Source organism: Salmo salar, chromosome ssa02, assembly GCF_905237065.1.
Source record: "Salmo salar chromosome ssa02, Ssal_v3.1, whole genome shotgun sequence".
Taxonomy (NCBI): domain Eukaryota; kingdom Metazoa; phylum Chordata; class Actinopteri; order Salmoniformes; family Salmonidae; genus Salmo; species Salmo salar.
In genome coordinates, this window is record NC_059443.1 from 16475141 (window position 1) to 16495573 (window position 20433).

The 20433-nt window shown below is 43.2% G+C and overlaps 1 protein-coding gene across 1 annotated transcript; it reads left to right on the top strand.

Moving 5' to 3' along the window:
* The first annotated feature begins 1435 nt into the window (after positions 1-1435).
* LOC106575371 (phosphatidylinositol 4-phosphate 5-kinase type-1 alpha) lies at positions 1436-20191 on the top strand. The gene is made up of 16 exons (XM_045698648.1): positions 1436-1874; positions 9506-9540; positions 10036-10119; positions 10352-10482; positions 10855-10972; positions 11096-11248; positions 13554-13853; positions 13946-14181; positions 14293-14376; positions 14826-14874; positions 15004-15088; positions 15178-15348; positions 15500-15632; positions 15723-15788; positions 15877-15970; positions 16070-20191. The coding sequence occupies exons 1-16, from the start codon at positions 1829-1831 to the stop codon at positions 16070-16072; spliced, it is 1788 nt and encodes a 595-aa protein (XP_045554604.1). The 5' UTR covers positions 1436-1828; the 3' UTR covers positions 16073-20191.
* Positions 20192-20433: the final 242 nt, after the last annotated feature.

Here is a 20433-nt window from a genome sequence, read left to right on the forward strand (position 1 = left end):
AGAAGTGCAGTATTATCACAAGGAGATGTATATTTGGAATACGGAGGAGGAATGGAGGGAAAAGAGAGGCAGAGGAGGTCTAAGAGAGAGAGGAAGGAAGAGGCTGAGCTTGAGTTGGTTAAAAATGGCGGAAAAAAGGGAGATAATTTGTTAAAGAAGAATTGTAGAAAGTGTAAGCAGATTGAGCTGAAGACAGGAGGAGAAATGGAAGTGAATGAGGTTGAAGTATCGGAGGTGGTAGGTGTGGTGAAGTTCTCGGAGCCCGAGGGTCAGGATAAAGAGGAGTGTGACAGTAGGAGTGAAGTTTTGGGAAAAACTGGACCCCTGCCTTTTGGCTGATCCATTTGTGGTTTCAGGCTGGGTTAAAACAGAGATGGGTGCTGTGAGATGGGTGCTGTCTTGTGATAATTGTTTGTGTTTCTGCTGGTCAGAGGGAGAAGGCACTCCACATTAAACGAATGGGGGCAAGAAATGTGAATTGTTTTGCTCTCAAGAAAATGGCACCATTGAAAGGATTGATTACTGGGTTAACAGTAAATGTAAAAGTTGACCAACTGAAGGGGAAGAGTCCCGGTGTTTGTTATGCTCGTCATTTGGTGCGATGCAGACAATGTGGCGAGTGGTGAAACAGAAAAGTCATTGTCTGTTCTTTTGAGTTTTGATGTTGAGTCTTTGCCCAACAAAGTGATGTGAGGATATTTAAGTTATCCTGTACGAGATTTTGTGCCAAATACATTACATTGTTACAGGTGTCAAGCTTTTGGGCATGTGACAGCAGTGTGTTGGGGGGAGGTTCCTAGTTGTGAGAAGTGTGCAGAAGGGCATGAGACAAAGGAATGTGTAGCATTGGGGAGGGTAGTGGTATGTGTTAGTTGTAGGGGTGTCGATGGGGCTGAAGATCAAAAATGTCCAGTGCAAGAGAGGCAGGTTGAGGTTTCCAGGGTTAGAGTAGTTGCCATATGCTGAGGCAGTGAAGAAAGTAGAGTAAGATGGGTCAAGGGGAGGGATCCTGAGAGTAGTGGTGTGAGTTGTAGATCTGTACCAGTACAGAGGGATATGCCAACAAGTGATATACGTTTCAGGAAGATTGGATTTTGGGCATTTATAGCAATGGTTATCAACTGTACTGCAGGGATGGAACCTAAGTCGCAGAAAATTGAGGTTGTGGTGGCAGCTGCAGAGAGGTTTTTGGGTGTGCGGGCTTGACATCAGAAAAATTACAGGATGTGTTAAGTGGTGGTGTCCCATCCTTTGAGGTTGTTGGCCTGAGGTAGGACTAAATAGATTTAAATAGTGTAGTAGGGTGGTGTTAATTTTTATTCATTTTTTTGTAGCGTTAGATGGTAGGATATTTTTTATTTTATTTTTTCAAGCAAAGTATAAGGGAGTTGTACTCCAGTCTAGTAGGTGGAGGTAATGCAAGTTTATTGGATGCTAACCGCCGTTAAACCTCATCGAAGAAGAAGAAGAGCGCGACATCAGGAACTAGCATGGTGTTTCATAAAGAAAGTATACATATTATCTCTGTTCCCCCCGCCTTCGAATTAGAACGTTTTATTAGCGAACCGGTCTAAGGGAGATACACAAAGTCATAAACCAGCCTATTTCTACAATTTATCTACTTAAGTTTTTATTTTAAATCTAACCAGAACCACACTGCTTAACCGTATGTCTAACCATAACCCCAAATTAAGACCAAATAGCACATTTTGGTTTTCATATAGTTTTACGATACAGCCAATTTTGACTTTGCCGCTGGCCGTCTACTAGCTTGTGGATACCCATACAAAAGATTTGTTATATCTGTTCCGATACCGGCCAACCCAAAATGGCGACCGCCGTTCCAGTTGATTCGGGATTGACTGCTCCGACAGGTATCTATAATAACTAATTTAGGTCTCCTTGAAGTAGTTTGCACGAAAATGCAATCTAATTAACGTAGCTACAGATTCAGCACCGCCTGTAACTGAATATGGTTATTTTGTCTGAATTCAACTGACTCAATTTCTCTTTCTGTCTGAGCTAGCTAACGTTATCACAGTTGCCGTTAGCCAGTTTGCTAACGTCAACAATCGGATCGGATGGATAGCTAGCTAGGCATCTAACGTTACCAACTATCGTCACACGCTTGAAATTGGGTCATGTACTTTATGGATGTTTGTAGTAAGGGCTTGGGATGGGATAGCCGCACACCCGAAAATGTTGTTATTTTCAATCAGATGTAGCTAGTTCTCCAACTCCAGCAATGTTAACTAACTACAGTAGTTGGCTAATTTACTGCCTCTGTTAACTATTTATGCTCGAAACAAGTGGGCCTTGGTTGATATTTTGTCATATTTGCCGCATCTCGTAGTAGGACAAAACACCTGTTAATTGATGTTAGCTGATTAACTCGCCAGTTAACTAGCCAACCCAACAAACTGAGGCCAGCTAGCAAACTAGGTGTGTTGAATAGTTACTTGTAATGCCAACACAATTGTTTTTGTGGATAGAATGTGGTGGTCATGTTTATGTTGTTGACACAGTAATGTTGTTCTGCAGCTTTTGGAATCATGAAAAAAACAGGCAGTCACTAATCAATTAGGCTAAGTAACTTTAGTTATGGTGGAATAGATACAGATTTCGCTTCCACGGGAGATACAATTTTTTTATTTAACTAGGCAAGTCAGTTAAGAACAAATTCTTATTTACAATGACGGCCTAGGAACAGTGGGTTAACTGCCTTGTTCAGGGGCAGAACGACAGAGTTTTGCCTTGTCAGCTCGAGGGATTCGATCTAGCAACCTTTCGGTTACTGGCCCAACGCTCTAACCACTAGGCTACCTGTCACACCGGCTCCCTGATAATAAGCAATAGTCTGAGTAATGTAGGCCTATGTGGTTGAAGAAGAGACTCCTGCTCTGTCATCATTCCAGCACATTTACAGAGAACTTCACTGGAAGTCACAGAGAGGAAGAGGAATTCACGGGGAGTCCTGACTAGAGCTGGGCGATAAGTACATAAATCCATATCGCGTTAAATTGCCCGAATTGATGCGTTTATAACATTAATGTTCACCACACTTTAAAAAAAAAATCATCCTTTATACTACTACTGGTTTGATGGTTGTAGTTATCAATTGTCCCATTAACAATAGCCCAAATTAGCCAACTTATTTCATTTCAAACTTCAAATTTTTCTAGTATAGGCTATGGATGGAAATTAACGATATCAGCAAAATGCCTGCGATAAGTGATTAGTGTTGATCATTTTTGGTTTATTTCCCCAGGTATAGTCCTGACGTTTTTGGTTGTGGTCACGTTATTCACTTGTTCAGAATCAGTTGATAGAGGTAATGATGTGAACAGTGATGCTGGGTCAGGACAGGAGAGTCTTCTCCACCTGTTATGGTACAGGCTCTTATCAGCTTGACTACGGTGTTTGTTACAGTTGATCTTCCCTTGGTACTGTAGTAGCTAGCCTGTTTGAGTCAGGTCATGAGAATAGATAGGTCTGTTTTGGTCCCGCAATAACAAGACTGATTGCTTTATGGGGATCTAAGTCTGCGAACTAGGCCAATGAACACACACATACAAATGATACAGGGTGTTTTCACTATATACAGTACCAGTCAAAAGTTTGGACACATATTCATTGCAGGGTTTTTCTTTATTTTTTACTATTTTCAACATTGTAGAATAATAGTGAAGACATCAAAACTATGAAATAACACATATGGAATCATGTAGTAACCAAAAAAGTGTTAAACAAATCAAAATATTTTATATTTGAGATTCTTCAAAGTAGTCACCCTTTGCATTGATGACAGCTTTGCACACGCTTGGCATTCTCTCAACCAGCTTCATGAGGAATGTTTTTTGAAGGAGTTCCCACATATGCTGAGCACTTGTTGGCTGCTTTTTCTTCACTCTATGGTCCAACTCATCCCAAACCATCTCAATTGGGTTGAGGTCAGCTGATTGTGGAGGCCAGGTCATCTGATGCAGCACTCCATCACTCTCCTTAGTCAAATAGCCCTTACACAGCCTGGAGGTGTGATTTGGGTCATTGTTCTGTTGAGAAACAAATGATAGTCCCACTAAGCCAATCCAGATGTGATGGCGTATCGCTGCAGAATGTTGTGGTAGCCATTCTGGTTAGGTGTGCCTTGTATTCTAAATAAATCACTGACAGTGTCACCAGCAAAGCACCATCACACCTCTCCCATGCTTCGCGGTGGGAACCACATATGCAGAGATCATCCATTCACCTACTCTGCGTCTCACAAAGACATACCGGTTGGAACCAAACATTTCACATTTGGACTCATCAGACCAAAGGACAGATTTCTACCGGTCTAATGTCCATTGGTTGTTTTTCTTGGCTCAAGCAGGTCTCTTCTTCTTATTGGTGGCCTTTTAGTAGTGATTTGTTTGCAGCGAATCGACCATGAAGGCCTGATTCACGCTGAATTCTCCGCTGAACAGTTGATGTTGAGATGTCTGTTACTTGAACTCTGTGAAGTATTTATTTGGGCTGCAATTTCTGAGGCTGGTAACTCTAATGAACTTATCTTGAACTTGTGTTGGGGGCAGCGTGTAGCCTAGTGGTTAGAGCGCTGGGCCAGTAACTGGAAGGTAGCTAGATCGAATCCCCGAGCTGACAAGGTAAAAATCTGTCGTCCTGCCCCTGAACCCACTGTTCTTAGGCCGTCATTGTAAATAAGAATTTGTTCTTAACTGACTTGCCTATTTAAACAAAGGTAAAATAAAAATCCTCTGCAGCAGAGGTAACTCTGGGTCTTCCTTTCCTGTGGTGGTCCTCATGAGAGCCAGTTTCATCACAGTGCTTGATGGTTTTTGTGACTGCACTTGAAGAAACTGATTTGGCTCAAACGCATTAAGAAGGAAAGAAATTCCACAAATTAACTACCTCATGAAGCTGGTTGAAAGAATGCCAATAGTGCAAAGCTGTCAAGGTTCATGAGGTAGTCACCTGGAATGCAATTCAATGGCTACTTTGAAGTGTCTCTAATATATGAAATATTTAGATTTGTTTAGCCTTTTTGGTTACTACATGATTCCATATGTGTTATATCATAGTTTTGATGTCTTCACTATTATTCTACAATGTTGAAAAAAGTAAAAAATAAAAACCCTGGAATGAGTAGGTGTCCATACCTTTGACTGGTACTGTATAAGTTCATAAATTAGGCCAATAACCAGCACATTTACTCTACTCTGTCAGACAAAAATAGGGGAGTGTCCCATATTATTGCTCTACATACAGGTTACAGTACAGGCTGCTAGCAGGCAAACAGCCAACATGTGTTTTGAAGTGAACTGCGCTGGCACTGGGAGATATGTTTAGTATGCACGCACCCTCATTGTAACTGTGGAAATGTTTGGACACAATGTCGAACTAGGATGTTATTGAAATCCTATTGTAAAAACAAGCTTTTCTTAAATGGAGTGCTGCTTGTTTCTAGATCTCTGTAGCATGTGGTCCATTTAGGCTAATTTAGAGGCGAGCAATGTGATTGAAGCCTAATTCGGTTGCATGCATGCCTTGTTCATGTGTAACTGGTTGTGGTTGTTCTGTATCTTCTTCCATAGACATTAGGACTCAGTTCTGGAGGAGAGCCTTGCAGAGAGGTACCTGCATGGGGTTACAGTGTGTGTTTCTGTGTGAGGGAGCGGCTGAGCGTGTGCTTCGTTCCTGTGAGTGCCTCTTACAGGTATTACAGGGCCTTGTGGCATTTGAGCAAGCTGAGAGCAAGCAAAGGACGAGTGGACCAAATATAGGCTGTTAACCGTTGTTTTCTCTTGTGCATGTTTGCTTTCTATTGTGTGTGCAATGCATTTCGCAGTGAAATGGCTACAACATGGTTTAGCAAGACAAAGTGCTTCTCCACTCCCTGAATGAAGTAGTCCTTGTGGTGTTTGCTCAAGCAATGTGGATTGGTTTAATTGATTGATTTCATCCATCTCACAATTTGAAGAGGCCTAGCCTAATATCACAGACAAATATCCGTTAGGCTGTTTCCTGTTTCACTATCAGTACCCCACCTTTCCATGATATATTTTCAGTAGATCTCCCTCCTCTTGCCTCTCACTGTCCTCAACATAACTCTGACCTGCCCACACTATTACTATAACAGCAGACAAGTTTTTTGCCAACTGGTTGTAATATCACTATGTTGAAACTCAGAAATAGCAGTTGCAATTGGTTACAGGCCTGAAGTTCTCATGGATTGGGTGAGAAGGCGAATCTCACATCTCACACACGCACACAATTTTAAATGGCGAATCCTTTTGTGAGGAGCACATATTTCAAGCATTGTCATGACGATGTGAGAACATTGAGAAAATACCAGACATATTTTGCTTCTAGATTTTTCACACATGTGTTTGCTGTGTTTCTCTATGTTGGCATGTTTCACACAAATTGGCAATGTTTTACAATAGGCTAGGGCCTGGGGTCTGCAGGATCAAATTTATTCTTAGAGTGGATTGGTAATGAGCACATCCCCTACCAAAAAGGAAGATTGCAACTCAATGAGTCACAGGGAAAGTCCCAAGCTTAGTTTGGGTGATGGAAAAAGTTTAGTCATTTGCCTGTTGTAGAGGACCCAGTGGTCTAGACACAGTTTCAGACTGGGGTTATGTCTGCCAGAGACCTGTTGTAGAGGACCCAGTGGTCTAGACACAGTATCAGACTGGGGTTATGTCTGCCAGAGACCTGTTGTAGAGGACCCAGTGGTCTAGACACAGTATCAGACTGGGGTTATGTCTGCCAGAGACCTGTTGTAGAGGACCCAGTGGTCTAGACACAGTATCAGACTGGGGTTATGTCTGCCAGAGACCTGTTGTAGAGGACCCAGTGGTCTAGACACACTATCAGACTGGGGTTATGTCTGCCAGAGACCTGTTGTAGAGGACCCAGTGGTCTAGACACAGTATCAGACTGGGGTTATGTCTGCCAGAGACCTGTTGTAGAGGACCCAGTGGTCTAGATACAGTATCAGACTGGAGTTATGTTTTGCAGAGACTGGTGTATGTCCCTGTGTCGATGCCAAGAGTTCTCGTAATTTCCTCCCACCGTCCTGACCTTTCCCTGTATCCGGTGTTCCCCATTAAACCTAATACCAGGCTATGTCCACTCATCGCTCTGTATTTCTGTGTGTGGTGTGTTATGCAGCGAGTGGTCAGTTAACTTGTTGCCCTTCCACTGCTCTATGCTCTCTCACAGTATCTGCTCTGTGGTAGACTGTCTGAGAGGGAATGTCTGCTGTCATACTATACTGTCTGGAGATGGAGAGGCACTAAGTAACTGATAGGCCGTCAGTAAGGGTAGCAACTGCAAGCTACAACATTTGGTGTTTTAGAATTTAGTGAAAAAAGTCATACAAATGCAATGCATCCTGAGCAGTGACTGAAGTACAAGGGTTCCCCTGGATTGTTTTAGGCTTGAGGCAAAGGCCCAACCACAACAGCATCGAGGGCAGGCTGACATGGAAGCAGCATTAGAGGGAAAGTGGTGTAAATCTAGAACAGAATGTGAATGGGAGCAGCAGTTAGCCTAGGCCTATCCATTCCTGTGGCTGTGTAGGTCTAACTATGGCTCTGTATCTGGAAAATTACCCGGTTGATGGCTGTTTTTGTAATTAACTAAGAGTGGTTGTCAAGCATTTACTGTGACAAATTTTCTCTCAAGTCAAAATTACGCTGAAATGTATTAGGTTTTGTGCATGGAGTGGAAAGACTGCAATGAAGCAATTCGGTCAGACACTAGGTTTGTACGATTGCATCGTTCATGATGACATCTCAATGTCAAACGATAGTTTAACTTATTTGAATTTGACTACACCGCTGGAGTCTGTTAACACAGCAGGGCGACATGCCAAATGGCCTACACCCTAATTGCCGTAACCTACATTTTCAATACATGTGGTAGTTAGATTATTAACATAATGCAAGAGAACAATGTAGAAAGAGCGGAGAGCAGCAACGCAGAGCAAAATGTCAGACCGGGCCTAACGTGTGTTTTTAAAAAAATGTAAATCCCCTCTCCAATGGGCCTTTTGCAGCTGACACTCTTGTCTGGTTTATTGTTTTAAAATCTTAATTTCCCTTTTTGTCCTTAATCCCCATTCGATTGGAATGTGTCTTTGTTGTTGTAGGCATAGCCTGCTCTTTCATGATCAACCATCCAATGAATCTATAGACGGAGTTCCATCTCAGAAAGTTGTTTGCAAATGGCCTAAATAAAAACATAGTATAGTAATAACGAGAGAGCGAAAACAATTGCAAGATAAACTAATTGAATAGGAAGTTTAAACAAACCTGATACAGTACGTTTCTGCTTTACTTGATCAGTGTTGGCAAAATAAATTCTGCCGTTAAATCCCTCTTTACAAACCAAACAGCCAATAATATTGGCTACTGTCAATAAGTTGCAGTAAACGTTACTTTGACAAGTTCAACTAATATTTATAATATTGTCGAAGTGTTTTATTAATGTCCTTGAATTGTGCAACGGGCAATCGGTATAAGCTCCTGCAGCAGCACGTTCAATAAGCGGGAACCAAAAATAAATGAATGTTGTCTCACAAAGAGTATCGAACTCAGCAGGATGACGGAGGTGTGTAGTCTGTCCATCCTTTGCCTTGATAATCTTTTAGCATATTCTGCAAGTGCCTTGGGTAAGGTCTGCTGGCTCACCTTAATCATATGGCCTGAAATTGAGCGAAAAACTGCCAAACAGGCGAAGACGTGCTTCCCCCCAACTAAAAGTCAGCCATAGTTTTTTTTCTTCTGATTTAGCAAAAGCAGGCTACACTATAGTTACTAAGTGAAATCCACTTTTTGAAACTGAAGGAAAGAAGCTTAATGGAAGAAAGAATGTCACATGCGCTTTTCCAGATGACCAAGATGAAATAACAATACACTTGATATGGCTGTAATATTTGTTTTTAAAAGGTCTACTAATATAACTGAAATCGGAGTATTTTTATGGACAAGAGAATAATAGACCTTCCAGTTTGAAAATCCTTCTGTAGTCAAGAACAAGGTAAAAATAATAAGTAAACCATGTTTTGAACAATGATTTAATCAACTTGTTTGTGGCTTTTGTAACAATTTGAATGAGAACAATGATGACATGCACCAAATCACAGTTCTGGTATAACCAATGTGTCTTTTTATATTGCGTTTTTCCCCTCCGTGCGCAATGTATATCAACGACGTTTGGATGGGACGATGTGTCATTCCAGACATCGCACAACCCGATCAGACACTTTAATGCGGGTTCCTTCCTCCAAAAACTACTATACTATATGATAAGTTCATCACCACAGCTGGCTAGCATGACTCTAGCTCTGTGATATTCGCTAGGTTCTGTCGGTAACTATTAGATTCTAAGAGGACTGAGATGCGCATGGAACATGGAGGAGCCTAACAAAAATTGGCCCGTCACTCTGCTCTCTAATGTTTTTCTTTTTTCTCTCGCCTCTCTCCATCTCAAGGGTCCAGTGCTTCTCGGAAAATGGCATCTCCAGAGGTAAGACAGACACCATCCCTGACTCACAAAACCACTAATTACAGCACTCTGCTGATGATGCTGGAGCACTGTTGGTGAAACTGTGTTTTCCACTACCTTTAGGTTTAGGGAAGTGTGTGTGTGTGTGTGTGTGTGTGTGTGTGTGTGTGTGTGTGTGTGTGTGTGTGTGTGTTTACACAACATCTATAGACCCTGGTGAAGATGTGTTGTATATCACCTCTCTGTCTAGGGAGAGGACACAGGATATGTGGAAAAGGAGGGGGAACTGGTTTTGATGGTTTCTGTGTGTCAATGGCAGATGTTTACCTTTAAGCTGTGTGTCATAAAACCAAACAATGGAGAGAACAGGATGATGCTGCAACTTGTTTTAATGGAGTCAAACACACCTTCTCTACTGTGCATTTCTTAGTTTCTTAATACCTTTTATTTCTCCCCATGCTCTCTCTTCCATCTCCCTCTCCTCTTTCTCTTTCATCCTGTCTCTCTCTGTCTCAGATGCCTGGATCCAGTCAGAGTATGAAGAAGACCATTGGACACAGAGGAGTTGAGACGAACACTGGAGAGACCACCTATAAGAAGGTCAGCATGGGGTCAACACACACACACACACACACACACACCACATGTGTGCTAAAATTACCCGTAGCCTGAAACCCTTCCACATCCACACCCAATGATGACTCGCAGAATGTAATGTACACAAGCATTTGAGAGTCATAGATTAATTATAACATGAGAATTCCTCAGACAGAATGAATTGATCAATCTCTCTTGACAAGCCTCCATTTCTCTCTTCTACTTCCCCCTCCAGACCACGTCGTCAGCCCTGAAAGGAGCAATTCAGCTGGGCATCACTCACACTGTGGGCAGCCTGAGTCAGAAGGCTGAGAGGGATGTTCTCATGCAGGACTTTGTGGTGGTCGAGAGCATCTTCTTCCCCAGGTTAGGTGTGTGTGTGTGTGTGTGTGTGTGTGTGTGTGTGTGTGTGTGTGTGTGTGTCACTGGCGTAGCACACAACCCCGGAGCACCTGCATAAGGTATGGGGGCCCCCGACTCCCCCCAAAATATAGGTCGGGCCCCCCCAGATACTATATGAACATGTCATAAACCTTGAAGGAAATGTTTATAATTACAGGAAATTGGCTTTAAAACTGAAACATGTTCTCTCAGCTTCATGGCAAAATGTGTAAAACACCATGAAATTAGCTGGAAAACATTTTTTTCTGAACTGTGCTACACCACCTTGAGAGAAGTCTTCCTGTATTTAGCACTCATTAACACCCTTCTCTCTGTCTCTGTCACTCTCTGTCTCAGTGAGGGCAGTAACCTGACCCCTGCCCACCACTACAGTGATTTCAGGTTTAAGACCTACGCCCCTATCGCCTTCCGCTACTTCAGAGAACTCTTTGGCATCCGGCCAGACGACTACCTGGTCAGTAGACTACAAAAATGCACTTAATTGAATCTGGTTGATTGGTTGTAGTTCTCTATGGTTGATTGGTTGTGTCTGGTTGTAGTTCTGTGGTCAGGATGCTAACTAACTCCTCTCCTACAGTACTCTCTGTGTAACGACGGCCTGATAGAGCTGTCTAACTCCGGGGCCAGCGGCTCTCTCTTCTACGTGTCCAGTGATGATGAGTTCATTATCAAGACGGTGCAGCACAAAGAGGCTGAGTTTCTCCAGAAGCTACTACCAGGATACTTCATGGTGAGATATTGAAGGGGGGGGGGAATTCATGGAGCGATACAGTTGAAGTTGTAAGTTTACATACACCTTAGCCAAATACATTTAAACAATTTTTTTTCACAATTCCTGACATTTAATCCTTGTAAAAATTCCCTGTTTTAGGTCAGTTAGGATCACCACTTTTATTTTAAGAATGTGAAATGTCAGAATAATAGTAGAGAGTGATTTATTTCAGCTTTTATTTCTTTCATCACATTCCCAGTGGGTCAGAAGTTTACATGCACTCAATTAGTATTTGGTAGCATTGTCTTTAAATTGTTTAACTTGGGTCAAATGTTTCGGGTAGCCTTCCACAAGCTTCCCACAATAGGTTAGGTGTATTTAGGCCCATTCCTCCTGACAGAGCTGGTGTAACTGAGTCAGGTTTGTTGGCCTCCTTGCTCGCACATGCTTTTTCAGTTCTGCCCACAAATATTCTATAGGCTTGAGGTCAGGGCTTTGTGATGGCCAATCCAGTCCCTTTACTTTGTTGTCCTTAAGCCATTTTGCCACAACTTTGGAAGTATGCTTGGGGTCCTTGTCCATTTGGAAGACCCATTTGGGACCAAGCTTTAACTTCCTGACTGATGTCTTGAGATGTTGCTTCAGTATATCCACATCATTTTCCTACCTCATGATGCCATCTATTTTGTGAAGTGCACCAGTCCCTCTTGCAGCAAAGCACCCCCTCAACATGATGCTGCCACCCCCGTGCTTCACGGTTGGGATGATGTTCTTCGGTTTGCAAGCCTCCCCCTTATTCCTCCAAACATAACGATGGTCATTACGGCCAAACAGTTCTATTTTTGTTTCATCAGACCAGAGGACATTTCTCCAAAAAGTACGATCTTTGTCCCCATGTGCAGTTGCAAACCGTAGTCTGGCTTTTTTAATGGTGATTTTGGTGCAGTGGCTTCTTCCTTGCTGAGCGGCCTTTCAGGTTATATCGATATAGGGCTCGTTTTACTATGGATGTAGATACTTTTGTACCTGTTTCCTCCAGCATCTTCACAAGGTCTTTTGCTGTTGTTCTGGGATTGATTTTCACTTTTCGCACCAAGTACGTTCATCTCTAGGAGACAGAACGCGTCTCCTTCCTGAGCGGTATGACGGCCGCGTGGTCCCATTGTTTGTACAGATGAACGTGGTACCTTCAGGCGTTTGGAAATTGCTCCCAAGAATGAACCAGACTTGTTGAGGTCTTCAAAAAAAAAATGTAGGTCTTGGCTGATTTCTTTTGATTTTCCCATGATGTCAAGCAAAGAGGCACTGAGTTTGAAGGTAGGCCTTAATACATCCACAGGTACACCTCCAATTGACTCAAATGATGTCAATTAGCCTATCAGAAGCTTCTAAGGCCATGACATCATTTTGTGGAATTTTCCAAGCTGTTTAAAGCCACTGTCAACTTAGTGTCTGTAAACTTCTCACCCACTGGAATTGTGATACAGTGAAATAATCTGTCTGTAAACAATTGTTGGAAAAATGACTTGTCATGCACAAAGTAGATGTCCTAACCGACTTGCCAAAACTATAGTTTGTTAACAAGAAATTTGTGGAGTGGTTGAAACACTTAGGTTGGAGTCATTAAAACTAGTTTATGTAAAGTTCTGACTTAACTGTATTGAAGGAGGAGGGAGGGGAGACTTCATGGAGAGATATTGAAGGAGGAGGGAGGGGAGAGATATTGGAGGACGAGGGGGGGAGACTTCATGGAGCGATATCGGGGTAGGAGGGGGGTGGGACTTCATGGTGAGATTTTGAAGGAGGAGGTGGGGGGAGACTTCATGGAGATATTGAAGGAGGGGGGAGACTCCATGAGGAGATACTTCATGGAAAGATATTGAAGGAGGAGGTACTTAATGGTGAGACGTTGGAGGAGATCCTTCATGGTGAGACGTTGGAGGAGATCCTTCATGGTGAGACGTTGGAGGAGATCCTTCATGGTGAGACGTTGAAGGAGGAGATCCTTCATGGTGAGACGTTGAAGGAGGAGATCCTTCATGGTGAGACGTTGAAGGAGGAGATCCTTCATGGTGAGACGTTGAAGGAGGAGATCCTTCATGGTGAGACGTTGAAGGAGGAGATCCTTCATGGTGAGACGTTGAAGGAGGAGATCCTTCATGGTGAGACGTTGAAGGAGGAGATCCTTCATGGTGAGACGTTGAAGGAGGAGATCCTTCATGGTGAGACGTTGAAGGAGGAGATAATACCTAGCTGTCTGTGGTGGCCTCTTGTCTTTTTCACTCTCCTCCTCTCCTTTCTACCATCCCTTCCTCCTCTATAGAACCTGAATCAGAACAAACGGACCCTGCTCCCTAAGTTCTACGGTCTGTACTGCATCCAGGCGGGAGGGAAGAACATCCGCCTGGTGGTGATGAACAACCTGCTGCCCCGCGTGGTCCACATGCACCATAAGTACGACATGAAGGGTTCCACCTATAAGAGACGGGCCTCAGCCAAGGAGAGGGACAAGACTTTTCCCACCTTTAAAGACCTGGACTTCATCCAGGACCTGCCTGATGGACTGCTGCTTGAGACGGACAACTACAACGCCCTTAGCAAGACCATCCAGAGAGACTGCCTGGTGAGAGGGAGGGAGGGTGGGTGTGTGTGTTCTGTGTGTGCTGTTTGGGTCTACTGTATAGTAACTCTTATGTGTTTGTGTGTGTGCTCCAGCTCCTGCAGAGTTTTAAAATCATGGACTACAGTCTACTGGTGGGGATCCATAACCTGGAGCAGGCTAGTAGAGAGAGGGAGCGAGGTGGGGGGCAGATGGGGGACAGTGGGGGGTCAGAGGGGGCGGTGACCCCAGACCAGCGCCGACCCCAGGCCCAGAAAAGTCTATACTGCACAGCCATGGAGTCTATACAGGGAGAGGCCCGCGGGAAGGGAGCCCTGGAGTCTGAGGACCAGTGAGTCAATCAATACATCACACAATATTACCTTGGGAAAAATGCAAACTGTCACGTAAATCAGGATTTGTTGATGGTGATTGGTTGGTGTGGTGTATGATGTCATTTCAGTATGGGTGGGATCCCAGCCAGGAACTCTAAAGGAGAGAGGTTGCTGGTCTTTATCGGCATCATCGACATTCTGCAGTCCTACAGGTAGGTGCTTGTGTTTCTTTGTGTGTGTGCGTTCTTGTGTACAGACTACATACAATTTCACATAGTAATATAATGACACAGTACTCAAAGTATTGGGTAAGTGACACATTTTTTGTTTGACTCCAGCATTTTGGATTTGAAATGATACACTGACCTGGTATGGATGAAAATACACTCAAATCAAACTTGACAGTCTGCACTTTAACCTCATAGTCATTGTATCATTTTAAATCCAAAGTGCTGGTGTACAGAGCCAAAACAACAAAAAATGTGTCACTGTCCCAATACTTTTGGAGCTCACTGTATATACCATTTAGCAGATGCTTTTATCCAAAGCGACTTAGTCATGCGTGCTTATATTTTACGTATGGATGGTCCCGGGAGTCGAACCCACTATCCTGGCGCCATGCTTTACCAACTGAGCTACGTTCACTAAGACTGTTTTTCAGGTTCATCAAGAAGTTGGAACACTCGTGGAAGGCCCTCGTCCATGATGGGGTAAGATCTACACACACACATTACCTGTAGTACATTATGAAAGATGCCACAGATGCATGTGTCAGATCTGCCACTCCTTATGTCAGGCCTCTGTCAGGTTATAACTGGTTTATTCCTTTTCCTCTGTAGGATACAGTGTCGGTGCACAGACCAGGCTTCTACGCTGAGCGCTTCCAACAATTCATGTGTAACACAGTGTTCAAGAAGATCCCATGTAAGACTGCTGTGTGTGTATCTTCTCTTTTCAATATTTACTTTTATGATATAACATGCTGTCGTTATTTTGTTTTCCCCACCCCTCAGTGAAGCTCTCCCCATCCAAGAAGTCACGTGGTGGGGGTCCGGGGGGTCTGAGGAGAGCTCATACCCTGGGAGGCCCCACACCCCTCTCCCACGCTGCTGGACAGTCTGTGGTGGACTCCCGACTCGTCTACCAATCCCACTTCAACAGGGCTGACGCAGAGGGAGACAGTGGTGAGTGAACAGTTAACACAAACATTGATTGTATGTTTGATCAGAGGTCAAGGTGGACCAGAGCTACATGAAGTGCCTATGGACAAGGGATTAGAGGTGGACTTGGAATTGTGCTATTAGTTCCCCCTCTTTACTCCCTCTTTCTGTTCAGGCATGCAGTCGGGCAGGCCAGACCTGGTGCCAAGGACCCCTCCCCTGGCGGCAGGGTCAGGGGATGCAGAGGCCAACTTTTCCACATCCTCATTAGGAAGCACAGGACTCACCTCCTCCTCTCCTCCGCTACAGTAACACATCCCTCCATCCCCTCTCCTCCACAAAGTCAGTCCTCCTCTTCAAGTCATCCAGTTCTCATGTGTTTCTCGCTCTCTCTCTAGGTCAGTAGGGGTTGAGGTGCATAGAGCAGTAACAAGCACAGACCAAGACCACGGTGTCTCCCACAGGTACACAAATGAATTACACCACTGACTCATATAATTCCACTTACATGAACACACACACCCTTATCAGTCTTTTCTCTCTGTCTCTCAGTATGGGTGCGGAAGTGGAAGCATCAGGTGATCAGTCAGGTAATGAAGATGCCATCTCACTATCAGACATCGTCCCAGAGACCAACATCTGCTTTGTAAGTCTGGCCCTATCCTTTTCCTCCTCCTCTTCTTAAGATCTTCACTATGGTGTTTCCCATAGCTCACTGGCCTCCCTCCCTGTGTGTCCCCCACAGTAACAACTGATCTGGAGTCATCTGAGGAAAAGGTGATTCTGGAACCAAGGAGGTGGGTGGAAGAGGGGGAGAGTAGTCTTGCATCCTCCATCCTCACTACTCTTTCGATCAATCCCTCCTTTTCTGCGGGGGAGGTTTAGAACATACTTCAGGCTGACTGAATGGGATGGGGGGGTTGGGAAGTGAAAGAGAGGGAGAGTGTGACTGGGTGCCAGAGAGAGGAACAAAGAGAGAGAGAGGTGTGTGTGTGTGTGTGTGTGTATATATATGTGTGAGGAGGTGGTGGCTGTCTAAAGGCTTGGTCAGCCAGACAGACACACGGGTATGCTGCAAGAAACCCTTCTCCAACTAAGTTACAGGAGTCTCTGTGTCACGAAACCCACTTACACTGTCCCACCTATCACAAAGCCTGAAGGGGAGAGGGATGTGGGCATAGACACCCCTGCATCAACAGTGTGGAGGAGGAACACCATGCTCTATATCACTCTCTGTTCTGTTACTTTGTGCATTCCTTCTTGTGGACAGTCTAAGTGGGTTTGGTTTTCAGTGACTCTGAGCATAATATCTCATATGTTATCATTCTACATCTGTCCACCCCCTCCTCCCTCCACACAGCCAGGAGATGGGACGGACACAGGAGAATCATCTCTATATGTAGTGTTTTTTATTATTTTTATTATGACCACACTTTTACTGCTATGGACAGAACATATGACTTCATCACACAGACCTTCTATTCTTTTAGATTATAGATGTATACAGTAGCTGACTGACTGGATTTGGGGGCAGGAATGTACAGGCCAGAGCTATACTGCCCTACCAAGCAAAAAGGCAGTAATTGCTCATAGCGTGGAACTGAGAAAAATGGCTTTTATTTACCTTAGTTTCACAGTTACCTAGTGCAGTTACTGCTAATATGACCCCCATTTTCTCAAACACAATACGAGGCAGGATACTTGCCCACATGATTAAGTCATTTTTGCTACATTAAATACATGCTAACTCATTTTTGACCAAATGAGCAGTTACTGCCTTTTTTCTTGGTAGGGCAGTATGGGTAGGCTATACACCACAGGAGGTTGGTGGCACCTTAATTGGGGAGGACGGGCTCGTGGTAATGGCTTGAGTGGAATGGTATAAAATACATCAAACGCATGTATTTGCACTGTTCCATTCCATTTGCACTGTTCCAGTCATTATTATGAGCCGTCCTCCCCTCAACAGCCTCCACTGCTATACACAGTGTTACCGGCTGATGGGATGGCTCTGTCTGTCACTGTCTCCATGGTTATCCTGGAATCTTCCTCTCTGATGAGACCACATGTGCTATATTGATCTAGGAGTGAGAGACCAGAGCAAGAACATAGTAATGGCCGCCATGCCCTTAGAGTAGAGCGGGGTTCTCCAACTGGTGGCCTGCGGATGCAATTTTTTTAATTGGTGGACATAAAAGGTAAACACCAGCAAATCAGCTCCAAATGATTTCAATTTAAGAAATCTGCTCTAAAGTATTCCTATGCAAAATAGAGATGTGTGATTTGTAAGCAAGGTTTGAAATTGTTTGTCAAATATTATGTTTGGGCTTTCTTGTGGTCAATTTGCAGTCTACAAATGATTTGTAATTATGTTCCGGCCCCCTGACCATCCACTCAAGAAAGAAAATCACCCCACAGCTGAATCTAGTTGATGATCCTTCGAATGGAGGTTCACCACACCAGAGAAGAGACAAAGAGGAGCAGTAACAGAAGGACAGTGACCTGACCACACTAACGCTAGCTGCCTGTCACTTACGGTCTTCCTTTTTATATCTGTGCCTTTGTGTCTGTCTGGTGCTAGTCTTGCTGAGCTGTGTGTCTCATATTTTTGTTTCTTTAATGTCCCGTTACACATACATTCAAACTCTTGTTTGAGTCTGTTTTTATATTCTCACTACCAATCAAAAGTATCTTTGAAAGAAAATTGACCAATCAACGGGCAGGGTTGAAAGGAATGAGCCAATCAAAATTCAGAGCGAGCGTTTAACGCACACTCTACACATGCCTTTTTCTGTCTTCGTATGGCAGTTCAGTTTCATCACAGTCATTCACACCCAGCCATTTAGACTGTTTTGTGCACAAAGATTATAAGTGTTCTTCAAGCAATGGTAATTCTACCACTGTCATTCAAGCACTTTGATACTTTTATGTACAATGACCTGACTTTCATTAATAAGCAACAAGGGATTTCTGCTGGCTACAGAAATGGCTGCTTCACCCCACTGAGTTTGAGACTCACCACATTGTGTGAATGACTTTGTTTGCGTCTCTGTAGTACACCTCTTGTACATTAACGTTTATATAAACATGGGTTTGTTATTTTTTTCCCATTTGCTCAGTCAATGTGTAGAATGCTAACACAAGCGCAAGGTGGCCGCTCATACTATTTATCCTGTAGTAGGATATTTCAGACACAGGGATACATATCACTGCCTAGTGGTTATGCTAGATCTTGTATTTCACACCAACACAGTGTGATTTAAAGGGCCACCATGGCCTGATTGTGAGGACACATTTCTAAGTAGATGGGAGTGCACATGTGGTCCAAAGCAGAGAGATGGACAGATTGACAAACTGCGGGATATCAGCCTGTGGTGGAAATGATTCATGTTCATCACTGCACCGTGAGACAATAGGGAATGTTTAAAGGGAATGGGGGAGTACAAGAACACAGCCATGCCCTGAAGAAACTAGAGGCTGGAAGTGGAGCTCTTTCTGATCAACTGTCATGACAAATTGGAAAAGCAATCAAAATGGTATGGACTTGGAACATGGATGAACTCACTGCATATGGAAACTACATGGAGACCTATGCTTCAGAACTATGAGTTTTGATGAACTTGATGTTTTCCTAACAGATCTGAGTTTAATGACCCTTCAAACAGAGTTGCAGCGCTCACAGTTTGAGAGGAGCTGTCCTGCATGATAACTATACATATTTTAAAGCACACAGGAAGGAAGGGCACAAGAGAGGGTGGTATTGGTTCCAAATGAGTTATTTACACAAATAACTTACTACATGGTTTGATTCATTTCAAGTCCTTGCGTTCACTACTTTTCCTCGCGAACCCACCCTCTTTGTAAAAAGCTCATATGGTATTCCTGGTTAATTTATTTCCAAACATGGCACTCAATTAAAAGTTGTGCTCTTTTGAATGTTTTGACCTTTGACCCTGATAACCCTGCTCAGCTTCCCCATCATTTCAAAGACCTCAGTTCAGTCTTGTGCTTTTTGTTTGAGAACAGTTGGACACCAAAGAAAACACTCCAAGCCCCATGTTCCCAAGTTTTGAATTACGTTTTCAATAGATGGTATTGTGTCTTATTATAACAAGGGCCTTAGTGTGACAACAGGGTCTGGATTTGACTCCATTAACACTGATCATGACTTAGTGTATGCTTAACTTTACAAACTAACATCTGACAGTCAGAACAATGTTGTTTTAAAGCCTGTGTGCTTCTGTGTAGATGCTGGATTAAACCCGTTGCAGTGTCTGGTGACTTGACTGGACCACAGCACAACAGACACCTTACCCTTTGGTGCTCAAAGGGCGGTACACTTGCAACACAGACACTACAGAACATATGAACTAATGCAATATGAACAAGTCTGCCATCTTAAAGTTTCAAGAATCGTATTTATTGTATTTGTATTATTATGACCTTGTAGCCTGAAATTATTCATAAGTTGTACATGTACCGTAGATGATTGTACGTATAATAATGTATTCTTCTGACAGGAAATGTCAGATTTAAGTAGTGTATTGCATATGGGAGGGGATTATTTGACAATTTCACTTTTTATATTTCATGTTTGATTTTGATAGTGATATATTCTCCATTGTCCTGGGGCAAGGATGTCCCATGCTTTTCTATGTTGAATGTTTCACACAGCCTCCGAGCCAATGTTGCTGGTTACCGTCTATGCTTCAATTACTCTATTTTTACTCTTCCTGTATAAAATGTGTATATGTATATAGTAGTCACTGAAATGCCTTCTCATGCTGCCTGTTCCTTCTACCATCTTTCAGTAATGTGATGTTTTTCATATTGGCTCTCTGATTTTAGAATAAACTTATTTTCTAAATGTTGGTTCTTGTCCTTATTCCTGAACATGATACAACTGTTTAGGGATTGGAAGGGTAGGTCTACACTACAGTAGATCCACAAACTCACATCATTTTATTTGTGAGTGGGGGAGTCATGTCCTTGACATGGAATTTTACAGTATATTGACTTTTAGGTTTTTATTTGCAGGAGAGGCAAAGAAGGCCTTAAGCAGGGCCCTAAAAATGTTATATTAGGTGTTCTTGCGTTCACTACTTTTTC

Bases quoted from the DNA above. Each gene is read 5' to 3' on its own strand.
- LOC106575371 (XM_045698648.1), top strand. From the start codon at position 1,829: ATGGCGACCGCCGTTCCAGTTGATTCGGGATTGACTGCTCCGACAG. The intron at 13,854-13,945 runs GTGAGAGGGAGG...TGTGTGCTCCAG, and splicing joins CCATCCAGAGAGACTGCCTG to CTCCTGCAGAGTTTTAAAAT. The intron at 15,089-15,177 runs GTAAGACTGCTG...CCCACCCCTCAG, and splicing joins AGTGTTCAAGAAGATCCCAT to TGAAGCTCTCCCCATCCAAG.